This window comes from Rana temporaria, chromosome 3 (assembly GCF_905171775.1).
Source record: "Rana temporaria chromosome 3, aRanTem1.1, whole genome shotgun sequence".
Classification (NCBI taxonomy): domain Eukaryota; kingdom Metazoa; phylum Chordata; class Amphibia; order Anura; family Ranidae; genus Rana; species Rana temporaria.
Genome location: NC_053491.1, coordinates 212,136,352 through 212,152,243, shown reverse-complemented (window position 1 = coordinate 212,152,243; position 15,892 = coordinate 212,136,352). Strand labels below are relative to the sequence as shown.

Genomic DNA, 15,892 nt, shown 5'->3' with positions numbered 1-15,892 from the left:
GATCCGCCTGCACAGTACAATGAAGATTCGCTTGCACAGTGCAATGAAGATCCGCCCGCACAGTACAATGAAGATCCGCCTGCACAGTACAGACAGGGTTGCCCGTCCCCCAAAATAAGTACCGGTAATTAGAATTATTTCTTGCTGAAGGGTCCATCTAAAAAAGGTAAGCTGCAATTATTTTTATTTCTTTTTTTATCATGTGTGAATAGGGAAATGTAACAAAAATAAAAGTAGATTTTATCCCAATTTAGCTGCAACGGTGGAAATACACCTTAAGGCCAATTAAACTACATTGACTTAAATTATCAATAGGTAAAATCCAAAGGTTACATAACATTCTGAAATAGCCCAACAAAATATATTAATAAAAAAAAGAAAACCCAACAACTTTCCTCCCAAACACACGACTCTGCACTTGTCAAGTGAATGAAAGGGAATTGTTAACATGCAGAATAGCTAAATATATAAAGGTATGTAAAACATACCCTGGATTTGCCTTCAGGTGATTTTGAGCAAGTAAACCATTTGGGAGTATGAACTGTCACTTCCGTGCTTGGTATTTACGCTTTGAACAATGTCGATAATAAATCTGTCTGAACATTTGGTTAGGAGCGGTAACCCACTGCCGATTGGCTTATAGTTATCACAAGTGACAGCTTAATTCACTGAAGATCTATATTTGCTTGTGAATATTTCTATGAGCTTGCTCAAGTTACTAGCAACAGAATATTGACGTTCGCCTCCCCCCACCACCCCACCACCCACCTCACACAGATGGCATTACAAAGAGAGCTCTCTTCTTCCTCCACTCACCTCTACATCAATACTCTCATTTCTTTGAAACTCTTCAATTGAAAGATTATCTGGAGGTGAGCTAGAGAGAAAAAAAAGAAAGAAGAAAAAACAGCATTACTCTGGTGGTAGTTCCAGGAATAAAGTAAAAAACCCTGTGTGTGGAATAACATTTCAAAGTTAAATAAAAAAAAAATTTCTTAGAAAGGAAATCATTACATTTGCATCTGACCCGTTGTGCCAACATCATTTCACACGCCCTAATTTACCTTTTTGGTGGATAACCTTTACCAGTTCGTACACAAAATATTTCCCTCCCTATCACAATTCACAATCAGTGAAAAGGGGGAAGTCCATTAGCAAAGGCTTGCCAACGTATTCCAACCGTTTCAGTTCCTAAGAAATGATCAGGTTCTCCAGAAAGAACACTGAACATCCCACAGAAACACAAAGTTTTACACAATTAAATCGCCAAGTTGTGCATCATGTTTTTTAAGATTCTCTAAAAGCTGCAATCCAGTAGTGTAAAATGCAAGTCCTAAAGCAGCACATTTTCCTACTGCAAAGTATCGTTCTAAATGTGTATCCATATGCCGCAAACATTCAAGTCAAGAAGATCTGCAGACAACCACAGTGGCAGGTTTTATTCCAGAAAACTGAAAATAGTTAACATAAAAGCAATTTGCGCAGTCAAAACTCCCTAATGTGAGTAGCAAGCATATAGTGGTCAGCGATTCCACAAAATCCTTGAATAATAAAGCAGTGGTGCCCTCACACACCATGCATTGACCAAAAGTGAAATAAAAAAAAGACCAAACAAAAAATCTTCTGTTGTGCAATATGCACATAATCTTCTGTGATAATATTGATGATGCCCCCCTCCTTAGATAATAACACACACCTTCACCTTCATCCTTCTTAGGAGGTCAAAACAACTTCATCTAAATAAGGGCACACCATTTAGATCTATCTTCAGTAATGATCCTCTTAGGCCTTGTACACATGACCGAACATGTCCGATGAAAACGGTCCGCGGACCGTTTTCATCGGACATGTCTGCTAGGAGCTTTTGGTCTGATGTGTGTACACACCATCAGACCAAAATCCCCGCGGACAAAGAACGCGGTGACGTAGAAGACACCAACGTTCTCTAACACGGAAGTTCAATGCTTCCACGCATGCGTCAAATCAATTCGACGCATGCACGGGATTTTGGGCCGCTGGTTATACGTCATAACCAGCGGATATGTCCAATGAGTCGTACTAACCATCGGACATGTCCGACGAACAGGTTTCCAGCGGACAAGTTTCTTAGCATGCTAAGAAACTTTTGACCGCTGGAAACATGTCCGCTAGGCCGTACACACGGTCGGACATGTCCGCGGAAACTGGTCCGCGGACCAGTTTCAGCGGACATGTTCGGTCGTGTGTACGAGGCCTTAGGAAGCTTTAGGGCCCTTTCACATGGGCAGAACGTTCAGGTCCACCTGTCAGTTTTTTAGGTGGACCTGAACGGGCACTCCATGCACCTCTATGGAGCCACGGATGTCAGCGGTGACATGCCCGCTGACATCCGAACCACCAAAGTGTGACGGAGGAAAACCCTTAAGCTCCAATACAGAAGAGAGCAGACCCACATATCACTGAAGATTCTGGCACCACACAAGATTTATTGTTTGAACTTTTTTATTATTTACTTTTGCCTATTGCATGGTGTGTGAGAACACTTAAAGAGACGTTCCACATACTACTACTACTACTGTAGCTGCTGACTTTTAATGTTAGGACACTTACCTGTCCCTGAAATCCAGTGAGGTCGGCACCCCAGCCCATATTGCCATTGGCTCTCGGGTCCTACCGCCATTGTTTGTAGTAAAGGAACCCGGAAGTGAAGCCTTACGGCTTCACAGCTGGTTCCCTATTGTGCCTGTGCGCTGCGCTTTCTGAACGGTCCGGTGGTGGGGAAAGGAGGTGGGGTGCCCAACTTCCGCGTGATCTCATAGTGGTGAGATCTCTTGGAAGAGGGTACGGGTACCTGTGCAAAACAGGTAACCAAACCCTCCCCCCGGAAAGGTGCCAAATGTGATTTTTTTTCCTGGACAATGACAGGTTATCAGCCTGAAGATTCCATACTATCTGACAGCCCATAGAACTGTTATGACAAAAGTACTAAATTACTTTTACATAACTAAAAGGTATGTTATTCTTATGCTGTGTACACACGATCAGTCCATCCAATGAGAACGGACCAATGGACCGTTTTCATCGGTTAACTGATGAAGCTGACTGATGGTCAGTCGTGCCTACACACCATCGGTTAAAAAAACAATCGTGTCAGAACGCAGTGACGTAAAACACAACGACGTGCTGAAAAAAACTAAGTTCAATGCTTCCAAGCGACTTGATTCTGAGCATGCATGGATTTTTAACCGATGGTTGTGCCTACTAACGATTGGTTTTGTCCTATCGGTTAGGAATCCATCGGTTAATTTTAAAACAAGTTGTCTTTTTTTTAACCGATGGTTAACTAACCGATGGGGCCCACACACGATCGGTTTTGACCGATGAAAACGGTCCATCAGACCATTCTCATCGGTTGAACCGATCGTGTGTACGCGGCATTAGATGCTAATCCCTAAGGGCAGAAACCTAAAGCGACCACTCAAAATTCACATTTCTGAAGTCAGACCAATATAAGAGGACTTCAGATTAATTGCTATGAGTAACTGCACCTGGAACGCCCAATTATAGGACTGCTTGTGACAAATAGGTTATATTAAATGGATTATTAAAAATATCATTCTTATGTGCACTTGACTGAATATAAAATATATGACAATATCATATTTGGAACTAATCCAACCAAATTAACAAGAATAATGAGCATGATGTATTCTGGCCATACATTTGTATAAAAAATAAATAAATAAAAAAACAACAGTAGTACACATCCAATGATAGTAGATACTCCTCGTGGTCCCTTGGGATGTTGGAAGCAAAACACAGTAACCAGCAGCCACCTACTGATGTCTTGTTTTTATGAGTAGACACGCTCGCCCATCAGGACCACTATAACCCAATTACTGCACAGCTTGTACTTATTACAAATGACAGCTTAATTCACAGACAATCTCTTATTTGCTTGGCAATTTTTTAATCAACTTGCTTAAGTTACCAGCAATAAATATTTGATACTTGTCTCCCCGCCCCCACTTCTCACATATTACACAGAGAGAAAATCTGAAGATCACATTACTGATTTATGACTAGTAAGGGATTAAAGACCGGCATAGAAAAAATGACATGATTTGAACTGGATTCCTACCAAAATGGGGGACATATTTGAGCACTGTTCCATTTGTCTCACTTGCAAGCCTCGATGCCAGAGGCGTTGCTATTTTTGACTTTAAAAAAGAGAATTAAACATTTTTGTGCTGCTATTTAACTAGTTATAAATGCCAGTGTTTTAATGTGTGCTGCAATGAGCCTCGTGCATAAAAGTGTCTGAAGAAGATCTGTTCCTGCTGCTCATAGCAACCAGTCTTGTTGCACATCACACTGGAAACATGAAAGGCAACATCAAAAGTACAATGAACTAGTACAGTAACTTCAAAAAATAAAAGAAGAACGATAGGTAACACTTTATTTTGTCATTTTGGATAGATTAACGGAAGTTCATTGAGAACTACAAGCCGATAGCTGCAAAGGGTTTCAGTAGTTATAGTTGATTCACAGAACTCTGTTCTCCCCGTACTGCTGTTACACAGAGGGCTTGGATCACCGAGTCACTGCGGGAGCAGGAACATATTACATGTTCCACCTGAAAAACGTGTAATATGTTCCCAAAGATGAACTTCTCATTTAAAGGCATACTTCATATATTTAAGGATCCAATTGAAGGCAGAACTTTAAACAGCAAAGTACAATAAATTAAGATAGTCACTTAAAGTGAACCATATGCTGATAAACAAATCCTTTAAAGTGGTGGTAAAGTGTTTTTTTTTTGTAAAATAACAAACATGTTACACTTACTTGCTCTGTGGAATTGTATTGCACAGTGCAGAACTGAACTTCATCTTCTAAGGTCCCTGGCTGGCACTTTAGGATCCTCCTCTCCTTTGTGCATGATCATAGTGAGCTGCTTGTTATGGGGGTGCATGTGTGGGCTCACTCCCAAACCAGACTATGTGCGTCCATAGACACTCATAGCATGGCTCAGCCCAGCCCCTACGTCCTCTCCACAGAATTTGATTGACAGCAACAGGAGCCAATGGCTCCCACTGCTGCCTCTGTGTCCTTGGAGAAGAGAGAAAAAACAGTGCTGCTGCAGACAGACACAGTGCTGGTTCGAGATAGGACTTGTGGGTGAGGGGGCGATACCACCACTGGGACATTTTTTTCTCTAATGCAGGGAATGCATTATGGTAAACACTATTCTGCCTTTAGAACCACTTTAAATGCAATACCTCCAGATAGACTCTACAGGCCGGATTTAGAAAGCACTTACGTCGACGTATCTTCTGATACGCCAACGTGTCTTCTTATACGCCGCGTAAGTGCACGCGTGCGCCGTCGTATCTCTGCGCCTAATTCTTAATACAAGATACGCCTGAATTTTGGCAACATCCGACTGACGCAAGTTTCCTATGCCGTCGTATCTTGGGCGCATATTTACACTGGCTGCAAGGGGCGCTTCCATTGATTCCATTGATTTACGCATCGAATATGTAAATGAGCGAGATACGCCGATTCATGAACGTACTTACGCCCGTCGCAGTAATCTACGCCGTTTACGTAAGGCGTACGTCCGGCGTAAAGTTAAGCCTCATAAAGCAAGTGTAAGTTATGTTAGGGTATGGACCAGCCGTCGTATTTTACGTTGTTTACGTAAGTCGTACGTGAATGGGGCTGGGCGTAGATTTACGTTCACGTCGTAGGCATTGAGCCGTCGTATCTTAGGGAGTATATGTTCGTTCGGCCCTTCATTTACATGGGGTCACGCTTCATTTTAATAGATCACGCCCACTACCTTCCTACTTTGAATTAGGCGGGCTTACGCCGGCGCAACAAAGGGAGCAAGTGCTTTGTGAATACTGTTCTTGCCTCTCTATGTTACATCGGCGTAGCGCATATGAGATGCGCTACGCCGCTCTAAAGATGCGCCGATCTACGTGAATCCCGGCCTACACGTATAATGCGCTTGTCTCATATTGGAAGGATATTATTGAGGACTGGACAAGTAAAACAATCATTTGCTCTCATCAGCTGGATGTAGCTAAACCCAAGAACAAAAATGTAATATATAGCAGATTACCAGTCCTCAGGTGTGTTGGCTACATTAGTTTCCGTTTTTAAGGATTTTTATTCCGTCATTGGCACACATCTTGAAGAAATACCACCACTATCCATTGAGCAACAAAATGACTGGTTGGAACGAGGAGCCAAATTATTGCTAGATGGTAGCTGATCACAAAACATATTTTCTGTGCGCACATTACAATATGAGAGTAGGGTATACATAGAAGGATATCAGAGTACTGAAATCTGACAACAGTGGTTCATTATATATTTAGTATTGTAGCAAAGACAAGGGCACTTTTCACATCCAAAGGGAAGCCTAATGTATTTATTGACTGTGGCACCGATTCATGTAAAGGGAATGGTAATACCGGCGAACAAAACATTCATTTCTACATACCTTTTTGTAAATAAAAAGTCTTCAAAGGTGTTTGCAAGTTCTGGCCACATGCTGTCAAATTTCCCAGAGGAAGCATGCTGGCGTGCGACAGGTAACCCAACTGAGAGCACTTTAAGTAAGGATGATACAGCCAGCTTCCATGTGCTTTCTGAAGGACAGGCATATTTCAGGCTCAATGGCACCCTCAGAGTCTGGGAAAATTACAAAAATACAAACATCACAAATATCAAATTCCGATATTTATGACAATAACAAAGTGCAGATTTCAGATAGGCAGAAGAGTTGCTCCAGCACAACAGTTTAACATTGAACATTAATTGAACAAAGAAACAAGAAAGCGATTTAATGTTCAAAACACATTTTAGCCTCAACTACACAAAAGCTCACTACACTGACTACAGTCAGGCACGCTAAATTGCCTCTAGTGACATCTAGTGGCCAAAAAGCAGAAATAATTTATTTTGTTATGAATACAGTCCTGATTTCTTTTAGACCGGCCTTTCTCAACCTTTTTAACATTGAGGAACCCTTAAAATAACTTTTTTTAATCATTTTACCAGACCATCAATTGCTAGCTTACAAAAACTACTCCATCATCACATTCAAAAATAAATGGAATACCTGGCTATCTCATTCTAGAGCAATCAATTACTCAATTTGTAACTTATCCCTAAGTTTGAAGTTTCCTTAAGCCATGTATGTGTATATTTTTTATGTAGTTTATCGACTTGGACCAGTCTTCTTTTTATACTTCCTATCTTCTTAATTTGATTTGCAAGTTTTGTTTTCTTTTTCCGTTTTATGGATGCAATCTAACCAACATGATGACCTGTCCATGCCTACAGTTTGAACCCATTAGGGGTAGACTGGTACAGGCTATCAAATGTTAACCTCTTGACCACTGGGCACTTAAACCCCCTTCCTAACCAGACCAATTTTCAGCTTTCGTTGCTCTCACAATTTGAACGACAATAACTCAGTCATACAACATTGTGCCCATCTGAAATTTTTGTCCTTTTTTTCCCACAAATAGAGCTTTCTTTTGGTGGTATTTGATCACCTCTGGGTTTTTTATTTTTTGCGCTATAAAAGAAAAAACACTGAAAATTCTTGTTTCTGTCATATTAGCAGGTATTGTGGAGTATTGGGGGTATTGCAGAGTATTGGGGGTATTGCAGAGTATTGGGGGTATTGCAGAGTATTGGGGGTATTGCAGAGTATTGGGGGTATTGCAGAGTATTGGGGGTATTGCAGAGTATTGGGGGTATTGCAGAGTATTGGGGGTATTGCAGAGCATTGGGGGTATTGCAGAGCATTGGGGGTATTGCAGAGCATTGGGGGTATTGCAGAGTGTGGGGGGGTATTGCAGAGTATGGGGGGTATTGCAGAGTATTGCGCAGGGAGGGATGGCTGGATCTGTGACTGCATTTGTCACAGATCCAGCCCACAGCAGCTGCTGCTGCTTCCGCTCTCCCCCCTCTCCTCTCACACTGTACCGATCGGTACAGAGAGGAGAGGGAGGAACCGGCGTCATGACATGACACCGGTTTGTTTACAAGTGATCGCTCCGTCATTTGACGGAGCGATCACGTGGTAAACGGCCGCTATTAGCGGCAATTTACCGCGATCTGTGATCCGCCGGGTCTTCTAGACCCGGCGCTCACAGATGATTCCGGGAGCGCGCCCCAGGGGGCGCGCAAGTGAAGGATTCTGGGAGGACGTCCCAGGGACGTCCTCCCAGAATAACTCCACCGCGCTGTAGACGTCTTTTGTCTATGGCGCGGTGGGGAAGTGGTTAAATACGTACGTAACAACTTTTCTGATTTACTGTAACTATTCTAAATACTAATGACTAAAGTAATTGACAATATGTACTGTTACTTGAAATAACTTCTTGACTTCGGGGAAGCCCTGCTAATATTTTTAATTATACAGGTCACGTTACATTATTGTGATGGTCAGTGGAAAAAATGTTTCTTACATTTGTGGTAGAATGCCCCCTTACAGATAGGTAAAGAGATCACTGGTGTCAGTGGTTACTCATCTTAGAAGCAGAAATCTTTTAAATGCTCAAGGAACTTCTAGCAACTTCTGAAGGAACTCTAGTTGAGAAACCCCGTTTTGGGCTGTGAAAACAATTCAGTGTCATCTACGCACACCAATAGTATTTGATAATCCTTTCTCATACTGCCATTTATACTGCATTTTGACTGAGGAAGAACCAGTATTCTGCTTCTGATCCTTCAGTTCACTCCAACAAAAACACACAAGGACAGACTACCATGCGGTGTCCAGATTGAAGTTGACTACAGTAGGTGTAACCCCAGCGAGAACAATGTTCTCTCTGTTGACAATGACATTCTGGGTTTGGTAAAAAGCCAGCATAATAAAAAAAATTCTCCAGTGGGAAAATCTTTCCCCCAGATCCCAGATTCAGTTGAGCAATCTGGTCCTGATCAAGCAGAAAACATTTAACTTGATCCTGAAAAATGTTCTACAATTATTGTTGTAAATAACAGTTTTTATTGAAGATTTTTCAATACTGTACAAGAAACAGGAAAAAAGGGATTTTTATTAACAGCTTACCTGTAAAATCCTTTTCTTGTAGTACATCACGGGACACAGAGCAGCATAGCCATTACATATGGGTTATATAGTGTACCTTCAGGTGATGGACACTGGCACTCTCCGACAGGAAGTTCCCTCCCTATATAACCCCCACCCATAGTGGGAGTACCTCAGTTTTGTAGCAAGCAATATGCATCCCAAAATTCCCCATAAGAGGGGTGGGAGCTCTGTGTCCCGTGATGTACTACAAGAAAAGGATTTTACAGGTAAGCTGTTAATAAAAATCCCTTTTTCTTTATCGTACATCACGGGACACAGAGCAGCATAGCCATTACATATGGGATGTCCCCAAGCAATGCTCCATGAGGGGAGGGAGACAACCAGAAAAAAACAAACAAGTGGTGCCACCGGACAAGAGGAGATTAAACTGCGGCCCGCAGTACCGCCTGCCCAAAGGCTGAATCAGCGTTCCTCCTAACGTCCATTTGATAAAATTTTGCAAATGTGTGGACAGATGACCAGGTTGCTGCCCTGCAGACCCGAGCCATAGGGACCTGGTGATACGCTGCCCAAGAGGCACTTATAGCTCTAGTGGAATGAGCCTTAACCGATAAGGGTGGACTCTTCCCCTTCAGGCCATAGGCCTGAATAATCGTCTGCCTAATCCACTTAGCAATAGTGGCCTTAGACGATGCCTGGCCCTTCTTGGGCCCTTCCGGCAGAATGAATAAGACGTCCGTCTTACGAATCTGGGCTGTAGCTTCCAAGTAAATCTTTACAGCTCTAACTACATCCAAGGAATGTAGTAACCTCTCTTCCTTAGAAGAAGGCTTTGGAAAAAATGATGGAAGAATCACATCTTGATTAAGGTGAAAATTTGATACCACCTTAGGCAGGAAGGACGGAAGCGGCCGCAAAACGACCCTGTCCTTATGCAATAATAAATAAGGTGCCTTACATGATAAGGCTGCCAACTCCGACACCCTTCTGGCGGATGCCATGGCCACCAGAAACACTAGTTTCCTAGTCAAAAGGACCAAAGGAATCACGGACAAGGGCTCAAAGGGCTGCCTTTGCAAGGCCGATAGAACCAAATTTAGATCCCAAGGATACAGGGGAGCTTTAATCGGGGGATTCACCCGAATAACACCTTGTAAAAAGGATTTCATTAAGGAATGGGCAGCCAACGATCTCTGGAAGAAGACCGACAAGGCAGACACCTGCCCCTTGATTGTGCCGACCGCCAAACCTTTTTCCACTCCCAACTGTAAAAACTCCAGGATTCTCCCAATAGTATATTTGCGGGGATCCCATTTCCTGGTTTCACACCAGGTAATATAGGCCTTCCACACCCTATAGTATATTAACCTGGAAACTGGTTTTCTTGCGTTTATAAGGGTAGAAACGACCTGCCCTGAAAGGCCTCTGTTTCTGAGAATCAGGGACTCAGCCGCCAGGCCGTTAAATTTAGGGCCTGTAAGGCAGGGTGGTAGAATGGCCCTTGTGAGAGGAGGTCCGGACGTAGAGGGAGGACCCAAGGCTCCTCTACGGTCATCCTTTTTATCAAGGAGTACCAAGGTCTTCGGGGCCACGCTGGGGCCACTAGAATCGCTGGCTTGCGTTCCCTTTGAATTCTGTGAAGAAGACGGGGTAGCATCCGTATTGGAGGGAAGGCATAGATTAGCGCAAACTGATGCCAAGGACACACCAAGGCATCTGTCCCGCAGGCCAATGGATCCCTCGTTCGAGAGACAAAGTTTGCTACTTTGGCATTGAATCTGGACGCCATAATGTCCACCTCCGGAGTACCCCACTTCCGGCAAATGACCTGGAACACTTCGGGATGGAGGGACCACTCCCCTGGGGACATCTGTTGGCGGCTGAGGAAGTCCGCTTGCCAATTGTCCACCCTCGGGGATAAAGATAGCTGAGATGCAGGGGACATGGGCTTCTGCCCATGAAAAGATCCGATCTACCTCCCTTTGGGCTGCCTGACTCCTGGTGCCACCCTGGTGGTTTATATAAGCTACGGCAGTGGCATTGTCGGATTGTACCCTTACTGGGGAGCCCTGCAGAACCTCCGTCCAGCCCAAAAGAGCCAACCGAGCTGCTCGGATCTCTAAGACATTTATGGGTAGGGCTGATTCTGCCCTTGACCATTTCCCCTGTAGGGTTAAATCGTCTAGGACTGCACCCCAACCTGATAGGCTGGCGTCCGTGGTTACTATCCTCCATGAGGGGGGATTGAACGATCTTCCTTTCAGAAGATTTTTTGTGACTAGCCACCAACACAGGCTCTGCCTTACCGCATAGGGAAGGGAAATGGGAAGATCCAAGGCCTGGAGTCTTTTGTCCCAGGCCGCGAGAATTGCTCTCTGTAGCCTCCGAGAATGGATCTGGGCATAGGGCACTGCCTCGAAGGTGGCCACTAGCTTTCCCAACAGGCGCATGCAGAGGCGTATAGATGGCCTTGTGCTGCTTAGGACTATGTGGATTAACTCCCTTATCGAGTCCACTCTGGACTGGGGCAGGAAGATCCGTTGTTGTCTTGTATCTAAAATCAGACCTAGATACTCCAACCTTCTTGTGGGCTGTAAAGCCGATTTGTCCCGGTTTAGAACCCAACCCAGGGACTCTAGGCAGTTTACTGCTAGCAACACTGCCCGATTTAGACCGGCCGCTGAGTGGTCGACTACCAGAAGATCGTCTAGGTAGGCCATGATCAGAATGCCCTGTTCCCTTAGGATGGCTAATACGGGGGCCAGTATCTTCGTAAAAACCCGAGAGGCCGTGGCTAGTCCGAACGGAAGAGCCACGAACAGATAATGCCGATAGTTTAGGGCAAAACGCAGATACCTGTAATGGCCTGGGAAAATCGGAACATGCAGGTATGCGTCCTTTATATCGATGGAGGCCAAGAACTCCTTTCCTTGGAGGGCGGCCACCACCGAACGAATGGACTCCATTCGAAAGGACCGGACTCTTAAAAAGCGGTTTAATAACTTTAGGTCCAGAATAGGCCTGACGTCGCCGTTTGGCTTCGGGACAACGAAGAGGTTTGAGTAAAACCCTTGTCCTTGCTCCCCTGCTGGTACTTCCATAATCACTCCTTGAGATAGGAGTCGCTCTAGGGCGGACAGAAGCGATGCCTGTCTCTGAGGGTCGCCTGGAAGTCTTGACATTTGAAAGTGAGGAGGGGGGAACTCCCGAAACTCCAGCTTGTACCCCTGAGTTACTGAGGACAGAACCCATTGGTCGGTAACTTGGGCCCCCCACAACTCCGAGAACAACCGGAGTCTTCCCCCCACTCGAGAGAGTGGGGGCGCCCCTTCACAAGGCTGCCTTAGGGGCAGCCTTAACCGGCTTACGGTTCCACGGTCTCTTGTTCCCTGCAGCTTGCCCCTGGGGCCTGTTTGCAGCTGCGCGTCCAGGAGGCCGTCGATACTGCCTAGAGAATGAGGGCCCTGGAACTGGAGAGGTTGGGCGCTTAAAAGAGGGACCTCGGAACCTTTTCTTAACCGGCAAAAGGGTGCTCTTACCACTAGAGATCTTTTGAATATATTTGTCAAGATCTTCTCCAAACAATCTCTCTCCTTGAAAGGAGAATCCTGTAAGGAGTTTTTTGCAGGGGGTTTCTGCAGACCAGTTCTTTAACCAAAGTAATCTTCTCATGTGGACCAAATACAGGGATAGGCGGGACGCCTGTTGGATTGAATCCTTGATAGCGTCTACCGCGAAACATAAGGCTCTAGGTAGATCGGCTAAGTCCTGAGCCTGTTGAGCCGGGAGGTCCTTTAGGGCCTGCTTGGCCTGGTCTTTTAAAGCCTGGCAGACGCCAATGGCAGCTACAGCTGGCTGGACCACTGCCCCCGCTGTGGAAAAGGATGCCTTTAGTAAGGTCTCAAGCCTTTTATCCACAGGATCTTTGAACATGTGAATATTGTCCACTGGACATGTTAAAGCTTTATTGACACATGATATGGCTGCGTCAACAGTGGGGACAGCCCATTTTTTTGAAAACTCCTCCTCTAAAGGGTACATAACTGCGAACCTTTTAGGAGGCAAAAAAATCCTGTCTGGCTTAACCCAGTCCTGAAATATCAGGTCCTTTAACAAAGGATGGACCGGGAACACCAGGTTGGCTTGGGGCGCTTTTAGGGAGCCCAATGAGGACACAGCGGAGGCCAGAGGCTGAGGCAAAGGCATTTTAAAAGCTGACCGCACCATATCCGTTAAGGACTGAACCCACAATTTTTCTGCGTGAGAAGCTGAAAAAGGTTCTTCTATAGTAGAATCTTCAGAACCCAAATGGTCCAGATGATCCTCAGCCTGGTCTCCTGTATCTTCCAATTCCTCAGTGGAAAGGACATCTTCCTCAGGAGATTCAAACCTGGGAGACGGGGACCTAGCCCGCTTCTTCCCGGATAAAGAGGCCGTAATAAGAGCGGCCATCCTCTTTTCAAATCCACCCAAGGTGGAGGCTAACATCTCTTCCGTGACATAGGAAGGAGTTGGTTGAATAGGGCCCGCCATAGCACCTAGCAACCCCGATGGCTCACCCAGGGCAGCAACCTCCGGATCCTCCGGGGAGGTAGGGGCAGGTGGATTCTGGGAAATATCCTCCGAGCCCGATGGGGAACCCTTCGGCTTTTTAACACCTTTAGCATTTTTAGCGTTCCCTGCACCCTTAGGAGCCATAATAACAAATCTGAGATACTCCGCTAATATACAACTAACTGTAATAGCTGGAGAAAAACACACATTTAAATAAATGAGGAAAAAAATTTAGGCTAGGGTAATGTTAGACAGAAACTAAACTTCCCAAAACCTAACAAGAGATAGCAATATTGAGCCCCAAGGGCTTAATCATATCCTAATATTGCTTCCCTTAATGCTGGGCTAAGAGAGTACCAAATACTAAGTACTCTGACTGCTACTTAGTACACCGGCTTTTCAGAGAAAATATGAGCTTAAACAGCTCTTTAGCAAGGTGTGTACAAAAAAAACGGCCACTAGGTGTCACTGTGTCAGCATAACATAGGCAAACCTATCCTGCTCAGCTCAGCATCGCTGCTCCGTGTCCCTTCACAGCCTTCAGCAAACTGACAGGCTAAATAGAGTTTTTCCCTCTGATGTACAGAGGGGAGGGAACTCCCTGGGCGTCCCCCGCCCCTCCACGCAGCGTCGGCGCCTATAACAGTGCGCGCGCGCACGCGCGCGCGCGCGCGCTCCCGACGCCGCTCTCAGGAAGCAGGAAGCAGAATCCATGTGGGGAGAGGAGCCCGGGAGCTGCTGGAGACACACAGACATCAGGAAGTAAGTAATTTAAACCTGACATGCTCCCTTTTACATTTCATGGAGCAAAACACCTTGTAGCAGCAGCAGCAGTCTATTAGCCCAGCCAGAGGAACAGTATACCTGGGTGTTTGAGCCATCCAGTCATGCAGACTTTGTGGTTTCTCTTTTAGCCCATGCACAGAGGCATAAAAAAGGCTTTTCCCCAGAGTCCCCTGTGGGGAGCCCACTGACAAACCAAGTTCCGTAGGCCCCCCGCTTACCTTTCCACGCCGCAGGGTATTGCTCATGCAAGAGGCCCAATCTTCCCCCTTCACCGTGGGTATGGTCATAGACCTTCAGGGACCGGGGTCCAAGTCAGGAACACCACACACCTGGACCTATACAGCACTACTGGCAGCAGGTATTCATAGGTTAAAAAACCCAGTCCTGGAACCCAGAGTCCAGCCCTCCAAGGAGAGGCATTATAGGCAAAACCCCATCCACGAATTGGGGCCCGGGTACCGTCCACTTTGGCTATGAAGCACCTTGGACGGATCCGGTCGGCTGGCCCTGGTCCCAAGGACAAACTGCAGGCACAACCTTCAACGTGCACCAACACCTAAGACACTGGCGAAAAAACTGAGGTACTCCCACTATGGGTGGGGGTTATATAGGGAGGGAACTTCCTGTCGGAGAGTGCCAGTGTCCATCACCTGAAGGTACACTATATAACCCATATGTAATGGCTATGCTGCTCTGTGTCCCGTGATGTACGATAAAGAAAGGTATATAGCTCACCGTTTAGCAAAGCTCATAGAAGATGCTAATGAGATTTCACAGTCATCCATAGACAAACCAGGCTATGAAGGGTGCTCAAGTCCCAATAATCACTACCACATATGATCTATGCAAATAATAAGCCAAAGTAGCGGCAATTGGGTGTAGAACCTCTAAAGCGCACACAAGATTGTGGAGGATACCTTTACATTAACATAATTGGCTTAAACATCAGTGCAGCTATACAGAGGCCAAAAAAGAATGAAAACAAAATTGAAAGAAAGGTAGGAGAAAAGGAATAACAACAGCAAGAGGAGCAGATCCGCCCATCTCTCAATATCCTAAGCTCGAAAGACTAATACAAGAGTAGGATATCTAGTGAAGCACAAAAAACCTGCTAGGACAAAACTGTTAGCTGATGCCAAACCTCCCAAACTGCATTGTGTCTATCCTCTACGACTACGTTCTGCAAGTGTGCAGTCAGAAGTTCCAACTGTTCTACATCCCACATCCCTGGTTAGACTCTCCAGACATACGGTTTACATACTCTTCCTTGGGCAATACCCAGAAGATGTAAGCCTATATTACCAGCAGTTTTTTCCAAATTTTGTAATGTACAACCAAAAACTTAAATGTATTCTATTGGAATTGTATGTGATGGACCAACACAAAGTGGCACATCATTGTGAAGTGAAAGGAAAATGATAAATGGCATTTTTTTACAAGTAAATATCTGAAAAGTGTGGCATGCAATTGTATTCAGCCCCCCCCTGAGTC

At 45.1% G+C, this 15,892-nt stretch overlaps 1 protein-coding gene across 4 annotated transcripts in view; it reads right to left on the bottom strand.

The window, feature by feature from the left end:
* Positions 1–15,892, bottom strand: part of MON2 (MON2 homolog, regulator of endosome-to-Golgi trafficking) — a 209,976-nt gene that overhangs the window by 47,690 nt on the left and 146,394 nt on the right. For all 4 annotated transcript variants that reach the window (XM_040344211.1, XM_040344213.1, XM_040344212.1 and 1 more), the window contains 2 exons: positions 6,494–6,684; positions 817–877 (listed from right to left, as the gene is read on the bottom strand). In XM_040344211.1, coding sequence (XP_040200145.1) covers positions 817–877; positions 6,494–6,684 — 252 coding nt within the window. The remainder of the gene's footprint in view (positions 1–816; positions 878–6,493; positions 6,685–15,892) is intronic.